This window comes from Nannospalax galili, unplaced genomic scaffold (assembly GCF_000622305.1).
Source record: "Nannospalax galili isolate Female #2095 unplaced genomic scaffold, S.galili_v1.0 scaffold215, whole genome shotgun sequence".
Lineage (NCBI taxonomy): Eukaryota > Metazoa > Chordata > Mammalia > Rodentia > Spalacidae > Nannospalax > Nannospalax galili.
Window position 1 is genome coordinate 7,208,558 of NW_008338533.1, and position 8,797 is coordinate 7,217,354.

The window sequence follows — 8,797 nt, forward strand, 5'->3', positions numbered from 1 at the left end:
TTTTTTGGCGTTTTTGAGACAGGATCTCCTGGTAGGTCTCCCCTGCTGGCCTGGAACTTGCTATGTAGACCAGGCTGGCCTGGAACTCACAGAGATCCTCCTGCCTCTGCCTCCCAAGTGCTGGGACTACAGGCATGTGCCACCATGCCTGGCCTCCTCGCTGCATCTCTACCTGAAGGCCAGAAGCCCCTCTTCAGGAGGGCTGGGCAGAACCCACTGGATCCAAGGGGGCTGCTGGAGTGGCCACGTGCTAATCTCTAATTCCATTAAAATGCCACCGGCAACCTAGAAGATGCACCCTAGTGCCATGACAGTTGACAGTTGTCATGGGAACAACTGGAAAGACCCCAAAGAGAAAAGAGACAGGGCCTACACTCCCCAGAGAAGACATGACTTCTCCTTCATGGCCTGTCCTCTCCTCCTTCCGAGAGCCCATCTCTGAGTGGCAGAGAGCATGACTTTCAGGTCCAAAGACCAGCCTGCTGCTGCCGCTCGGTCAGACGGCCACAAGTACCTTCACTGCTACAATTCCAAGAACGAAAAAGAACCCAATTAGAGATGGAAAATTATAGCACTTTTCCTACATATAAAAGGAAACCAGCAGGAGCTGGAGAGATGGCTCAGCAGTTAAGAGCAATGGCTGCTCTTGCAGAGGACCTGGGTTCTTTGGGTGCCCAACACGGGTGCATTTGCACACATTCAGGCAATACACTCATACACATAAAATAATATATATTTTTTATTATTATTTTTATTGTATGTGTATGAGTGTATTGCCTGTGTGTATGAGTGCACCTGTGTCATGCAATGCCACAAAGGTCAGAAAAGGGCTTCGGATCCCCCTGGAACTGGAGTTAAGGATGGTTTGTAGCAGCCTTATGGGAGCTGGGAATTGAACCCAGGTCCTCTGCAAGAGCAGTCAGTGCTCTTAACCACTGAGCCATCTCTCCAGCCCATAAAATAATACATATTTTTTAAAAGACTACAGGTGAATTGGTGAAGGGCGAGGAGAAGGTGCATTCTAAGTAGACTCTCTGAGAAGGTGGCATCAGCTCAAGGCTTGAAAGAGAAGGGAGTGCCCACTCCACAGCGAGTGCAAGAGAAACCGGCCGCGTATGGGAAAGACAGGAAGGGGGTGCAAGGGGGTGCACGGCCAGCACAGTGAGGAAGACAGAGGAGGTGAGAGATGTGGCAGGACGGAACCTGTGAGGCCACCTAAACAATCACCTTGAGGACAGTCCACCCTCTCTCTCCAGCAGGATCCCTGGGATTTGAAGTGGGGGACGGCAAGGGACATGAACCCTCTAACCGCCCCTATTCCTCTCCTCTTTCTCCTGGGGTCACCCTGTCCAGGGTTCACACTCTGTCCTTTGATAATAGTCACTGGTGCTTAAAAGAAAACCTATTCATTTGCAATCGCCCTATTTGTTCTTTCAATTTCAGAGTCGACCTCGAATTTGTGACATGGGAACACACCACTGTTAGTATGGCAAAGAATTATGACTCTCTAGCACTCAGAAAGGAGCACCAAGGCCTTGAGCTAGACCCAGCAAGACAGCGTGAGGGAGAAGACTGAAAAAGAAAGAAAATCCCATTTATCTTAAGACAGGGAACATTGAACTCTCCTTGATTTATCACAAAGATGGCAGGATTCTAGTCAAAGATTTTGTTACTACAAGACCCAAGATTTAAAGGGTTAGGGGTCAGGTGAATAAAAACCAAAGTCTGAACTCTAAGGAGTCACGTCATTTAAGAGCTTCCACTCACCAAGGTAACTGTTTCAATCTCTCCTAAAAATTCCTGGCAGCACTCAAGGTTCTCCAAGACCTGCCCGATCTCCACCACTGTGCTATGTGCCCAGCCTCTTAACTTTAGCTTTTGACAAGTTTAACAATTTTGCTACGAGTGCCTTAGTGGCCACAGTTTAAAGTCTTCTTCTCCGGAAGGCTGCTTAGGTTAGAGGGCAAACGGGCAGGAACTGTGTGGACCAAACACAGGCTGGCCAGAGCCCACAGCTGTCACTCCACTGGTGAAGAGCACGAAGCTGCATCCTTGTCACACACAGAAGTGAAGGATTCAAGGATCTGGGGCTGGAGAGACGGCTTAGCAAGCAAGAGCACTTGTTCAGAAAACAGGAAGACCTGAGTTCAAATCCCCAGCACCCATGTAAAAAGTCGATGTGGTCGTGTGTACCTGTAATCTCAGACCTGGTAGGGGACAGAGACAAGGGAGTAGCTAGCCTAGATCCACATTCATGAGAGACACTGTCTCAAGGTAATCTATCAGAGAGTGAAAGAGCAGGACACCCAGTATCATCCTCTGGCCTCCCTGCATGGGCATGTACACCCATACAGAGTCCACATACACCACACACATACAACACACACACACACACACACACACACACACACACACACAATCCCAGCACTTCAGAGACAGAGGCAGGCAGACCTCTGTGAGTTCAACGCCTGCCCGGTCTGCATAGTGAATTCTAGGCTAACAGGGAGACCTTGTCTCAAAAAGATAGATGATAGATGACAGATAGATAGATGATAGATGATAGATGATAGATAGATAGATAGATAGATAGATAGATAGATAGATAGATAGATAGATAGATAATAAATGAACAATCTTAAAAGAAAAGATCTGGTTGGGCTTAGGAGCACAGGCAGGACTGTAAATTCAAGGCTTTCCAGGGCTATGGAGTGAGTTTAAGGCCTGTCTGGGCAACTTAGTAAGACAGTCTCTCAAAATAAAAACATTTTAAATGGGGGGCTAGGGATGTAGCTACATGCTAGAGTACTACCCTGGTCAGTGATTCAATCCCCAGTACTAAAAAGAAAAAAAAAAAAAAATTCAAGGATCCAACACATTTCTCTGTGTAGGGTTACTTATAAAAGCCTGCCTGCCTGCGTGCCTCACTGAAATCCAAATGACTGAATAATCAACCACCTTCTAACTGTTGCACTAGACCTGTAAACTTTCAGAGCTGAACAGCACACATCCATATGGCAAGGAACTTAGCAGTCAGAAACGACAAGCTCATCTCCTTTCCTGCCTTAACACAACAGAGATGATAACCATGTTCACCAGGATGCACAAACAAGTCGAATATCTCAGGGCAGGGAGATTTATAATAAAGTCTTTGTTTTTCCTACTTAGTAATAGTAAGCATCGCAACACTAACTGCACTTAAGCTACCACTATAGAGTGCTGAATCCGTCCACCAGACAACAAACCTTGGCACTTAAAACTCATCACTGAATTCCTGTATTCAACCCCCAACACTGCCCCCCCAAAAAAAAACCAAAAAAACAGGGGCTGGAGAGATGGCTCAGCGGTTAAGAACATTGGTTGTTCTTTCAGAAGACGCAGGTTCAAATCCCAGGACCCACATGGCAGCTAACTGTCCATAACTCCAGTCCCAGGGGATCCGACAGCCTCTTCTGACCTCCACGGGCATTGCACAACATGGGTGCACTTACCTACATGCAGGCAATACACGCATACACATAAAATAAAAATAATAATAAATTTTTTTTAAAAAACATGAATACACGTCTTCCAATTTTACCTCACCACTGAATCTTAGGACCCCAGTAGTTTTTACAAAGCCCATTTTGGTTGGTTTCTTTTGTTCAGAATGAATAAATCTTTTCCAAATAAATAGAAGATTTCTGAAGGTCAAGGGAGACAGCACAGGGCATAACACCAGGCAGCGCAATGGTCCTGCGGCCTCAAGGTATTCGCCAGTGAGTGGCAGGAAGGAGCCACGCTGTGCTGCTGTTCCACATGCACCGAGAGTCCTGGGAACAGGGCCAGTCTGCTTGGGACGTGGCCAGGGTACAGTCTGGTCTAACATGCCCGAAGCCTTGGATTCTTTCCCATTTTTAAAATGAGGGGGAAAAATGGGTGGGATAGTGCTCACCTGTAAATCCCAGAATTTGGGAGGCCGAGACAGGAGGATGAGTTCAAGGCCTGCCTGGGCTACATAGTGAGACCCTGTCTCAAGAAAATAAACAAAAAGTAGGAGGAACTGGGAGAGAGGGGCTCTAGCTCAATGTTAGAGCATTTGCCTAGCATGTTTGAGGGCCTGGATCAAAGGGGGAGAGGGGGGCTGGAGAGATGGATCAGCGGTTAGGAACATTGGTTGTTCTTGCAGAAGACCCGGGTTTGAATCCCAGCAGCCATATAGCAGCTAACAACTGTCCGTAACTCCAGTCCCAGGGGATCCGACAGCCTCTTCTGTCCTCCGCGGGCATTGCACAACATGGGTGCACTTACCTACATGCAGGCAATACACATATACATGTAAAATAAAAATAATAAAATATTTTTTAAAAAAAAAATAAACTGTTGTTTTAAGCCTGATTCTGAGACGATTTGTTACAATAGCTCTAAGAAACTAATGCCTAGGACAACAAGAAAATGGTAAGTTAGCCAGCAGGGCATGATGATGGTTCACATCTACAACCTCAGGAAGACTGCCATGAATTTGAAGTCAGTCTAGACCACATGGGAAGCCCCAGGGTAGCCTGCGCTTAAAAAGAGACATGACGGCACTGGAGCACAGAGGAAACCACCCCAAACTCCAAGTCTTTGCTGTGGACACTAACAGTTTAGGATGGAGAGTGACAATATCCCTACATGGTAAAGGACACCCCTCTCCCACCCCAGGTCACATGGGATTCCTCATTAGTGTGAGGATTCCTTTTCTGGGTCACATATGGAAATCTCTTCTGGCACTGTGTGTGCCCAGGAACACCTGCCAGCCTGAGCATACAATATTGATCATGTGTGTGACTTAGTGTGCACCCTGCAAAAGAAAGAAACAAGTCCTTGAAGAAAGAGTGCAGCCAAGCTTGGTGGCACACGCCTTTAATCCCAACACTCAGGAGGCAGAGGCAGGTGAATCTCTGCCAGCTCAAGGCCAGCCTGGTCTACATGGTAAGTTCTAGGCCAGCCGGGGCAACAGGGAGACTCTGTCTCAACAACAACAAAAGCAGGGGCTAGAGAGATGGCTCAGTGGTTAAGAGCTCTGGCTCTCTTACAGAGGACCTGGATTCAGTTGCTATACCTACATAGTAGCTAACAGCTCTCTGTAACTCTACTTCCAAGGTATCCGACGTCGTCTTCTGGCCTCCATAGGCATTGCATGCACATGGTGCACTTACATACATGCAGGCAAAACACATGCACATAAACTAAAAATATATTAATTTTTTTAAAGAAAACAACAAGGCAAGCTGGGGATGTAACTCGGTGATACAGTACTAGAGAGTACAGGGAGCCCCTGGGTTCCATCCCAAGCATCATGGGCTGATTAATAAAACCAGTTGGTGCCATGGTCCTTGGCTGCCAGGAAGCATTTCTCCCACATGCTTGGGTTGGAGCCACCATGCCCTCCATCTTGACCTTCCACTCTCCCCTTGCAGTCTGGCTGCTCCTGGAGATAAGGGGTCCTCCGAATCACCTCGCCCACAGCTCTCAGTAATCAGGCGTGACAGCTGCTGTGGGACGGAACTCCCAGCATGGTTAGCCTTGCAGCCTTACTGCAACGGGAGCTGAAAAACTCCCTTTCAGGGAGCCCTCTGCCAAGCCAAGTACCGCAGCAGCCCGGCAGCCTGGGCAGAAGGAGCGGCCAGCTGTCCAGGTGATGTCATCTCCCCAAGGCAAGTCTCTGCACACAGGACAAGGCCAAGGAGGAGGAAAAGGCCACTATAATGCCCTCCGGAAGCCCATGACAAAAAGGACTTTCGTCCCCAGAGGAGGCTCCTGGGGTAGAGATGTAGTGAACACCAAGACTTTCTAACAGTGTGTAGAAGCCATCGGAGCTGTATGGGAAAGGCAAGTAGTCACACCCAGATAACAGACAGACAAGAGGGGCGGGAGCCTGCCCAGCGGTGATGTGGAGGACAGTGTGACATTTGGGGTCATCCAGGGGAAGAGGAGAAAGGCAGCCATGGTAGTCCACAAAATTCTGTCATGCTGAAAATACTAGCAGGTCAGGCGGATAGAAAACTCTGGAAAGGTAGGCTGATAGGGAATGAATACAAAAGCACTTCTCTCAGCCTTTTGGCTCAGATCGTGTGTAGGAAAATAATAGAGAAAATTACGAATTCAACGTTTCTGTACAGTCACACAGAGAGAAGCTGAACTTGTGTCCTCCCCCACCTGTGTGAGACAGGTGGTAATTATTCCCATTGCTCAGGGGCAGAGCTGAGGCTGGGGTACAAGCGACATGCTTGAGGCTACTCAGGCTATCTGGTCCACGTGCAGAGGCACAGAGACTGTCCAGGTAGGCACCTGGCCACGGGGCTGGAAGTGGGGGAGGGCCACACTCGGTTTCCTACCTCCTGGCTCCCAAACTGGACAAAGGCATACTATTTAAGTCACGCACTGGTGGTGAGATGGCTCAGTGAGTAGAGAACCTGCCATCCGGCCTCACCAAAGTTTGATCTCTGAGACTCACATGGGGAAAGGAGAGAACCGCCTGGACAAAAGCTGTCCTCCGACCTCCACAGGCACACCATGCTGACCCCGACTTCTGACCCCTCTGTCCCCCTCCACAGTGCTAGGACGACAGGTGTGTGCACCACAGCCGGCTGCTCTGCTTCTGCCGAGAGATGTAAGACATTATCAGGTCCAAGAGCACAAAGCTTCCCTCCCATTCTCTCCTTCTCTGCCCTTCCCTCCACTCCTCTTTAAATTATTATTATAATTACATTGTGTGTGTGTGTGTGTGTGTGTGTGTGTGTGTGTGTGTGTGTGTGTGTGTGTGTATTATGTGCTCCATGGTGTACCTGAGAGATCAGAGCATAGCTTTCAGGAGTCAGTTTCTGCCTTCCACCATGTGGGTCCCAGAGATCGAATTCAGGTCATGAGACCTGGCGACAGGCTTCTTCACCCACTGAGCCACCTCTGCAGCCTTCCTTTCTCTTTGAAGGCAGGATCTCATGTAGCCCAGGTTGGTACTTCTGTGGTGGTGGATAGCTTGAACTCCTAATCCTCCTGTCTCTGCCTCCCAAGAGCTCTGATTACAGGCATGCACCACCAAGGGTTCAGCCTCATTCTGCATGCAGATATCCAATTTAAAAAAGGAGCAGGGTTCAGGCTGGAGAGATGGCTCAGTGGTTAAGAGCACCTGCTAGTCTTGCAGAGGACCCAAGTTTGGTTCCCAGTCAGCCAGCTTTACAAGCACATACAACTCTAGTTCCAGAGGATCTGACGCCCTCTACTGGTTTCTGAGGGCAACTGCATACACAGGACATTCTCTCTCTGACTCTCTTTCTCTCTCTCTCTCTCTCTCTCTCTCTCTCTCTCACACACACACACACACACACACACACACACATTCCCATAAATAGAAATAAAAAAAATTTTTTTGGTCTTTTTGAAACAGGGTCTCTCTGTAGCCCCAGCTGTCTTGGATAAATAGAAATTAAAAAAAATTTTTTGGTCTTTTTGAAACAGGGTCTCTCTGTAGCCCCAGCTGTCTTGGAACTATGTCGACCAGGCTGGCCTTGAACTCACAGAGATCTACCTGCCTCTGCCTCCCAAGTGCTGGGACTACAGGTGCGCGCCACTATGCCCAGCTAAAAAAACTTTTTTTAAAAAACATGCTCAGGAGGCTGGAAAGATGGTTCAGAGGTTAAGAGGACTGGCTGTTCTTGCAAAGAACACGGGGTTCGATTCCCAGCACCCACATGGCCGCTAACAACTGTCCTTAACTCCAATTCCAGGGGATCCAAAGCCTTCTTTAGACCTTCGCAGGCATTGCACAACACGGGTGCACTTATACACATGCAGGCAATACACTCATACACATAGGGAAAAAAAACATGCTCAGGATGGTTAATCATTGTGAAGACACAAACCAAAACAATCATGAATACCACCTCACCCCCCAGCAGCCTCACCCCACTAGCATGACTATATGGGAAAAAACAAAACAACTGCTGGCAAGGATGTAGAGAAATTAGAGCCCTTAGTGCACTGCAGGTGGCACTGTCAAATGGTGCAGCTGCTGTGGAAAACAATAGGCCAGCTCCTCAAAAATTTAAAATGGAATTACATATGATCCAACAATTACACTTGTGGATATGTACTAAAAAATAAATAAAGCTATAAGTGCTTGCCTAAATGCAGGAGGCTCTGGGGTTAAGCCTCAGCAATCAGGGGGAAAATATAACAGGAAGTCAAAGAGATACTTGTACACCCATGTTCTATAGTCTTATTTTAGCACAATAACCAAAAGGCGGAAGGAACATGAATGAGTAAATAAAACCTGATTTATGCAAACAAAAGAGTGTTATTTGAAACATATATAATATACACACATTATATAGATTTTTTTTTTTTTTGGTCTTTTTGAGACAGGGTCTCCCTGCAGCCCCAGCTGTCCTGGAACTCACTATGTAGACCAGGCTGGCTTTGAACTCACAAAGATCCACCTGCCTCTGCCTCCCGAGTGCTGGGATTAGAGGCATGCACCACCACACCCAGCTATATAGATTTATATATGGGTGTGTGTGTGTGTGTGTGTGTGTGTGTGTGTGTAACTTGGCCTTAAAAAGAAAGGAAATTCTAACAAGTGCTACAAGACGAAACAGGACAGAAGCACAGAGACATCCAGGTAGGAACCTGGCCATGGGGCCGGAAGTAGGGAAGGGCCACACTCAGTGCTTTTCTGACCCAGGCTGGGGGCAGCACTAATCCATGGGCATAATCATGAAGATTTAGTAAGTGTGAGGCTAGACAGATAGCTCAGTGGTTAAGAGCAGTGGCTGCTCTT

The 8,797-nt window shown here is 47.7% G+C and overlaps 1 protein-coding gene and 1 long non-coding RNA gene across 2 annotated transcripts in view; one reads left to right on the top strand and one right to left on the bottom strand.

Annotated features, from left to right (window-relative positions):
* Kat2b (lysine acetyltransferase 2B) overlaps positions 1-1,881 on the bottom strand; it is a gene marked incomplete at its 5' end in the record, with an annotated part of 71,164 nt that extends 69,283 nt beyond the window's left edge. The window contains one exon of the mRNA XM_029563515.1: positions 1,768-1,881. Within this exon, the coding sequence (XP_029419375.1) occupies positions 1,768-1,881 (114 nt within the window). The remainder of the gene's footprint in view (positions 1-1,767) is intronic.
* Positions 961-1,733, top strand: LOC115070383. Its single transcript, XR_003849550.1, has 2 exons — positions 961-1,179; positions 1,444-1,733. It is a non-coding gene; the product is annotated as an uncharacterized LOC115070383 (long non-coding RNA).
* Positions 1,882-8,797: the final 6,916 nt, after the last annotated feature.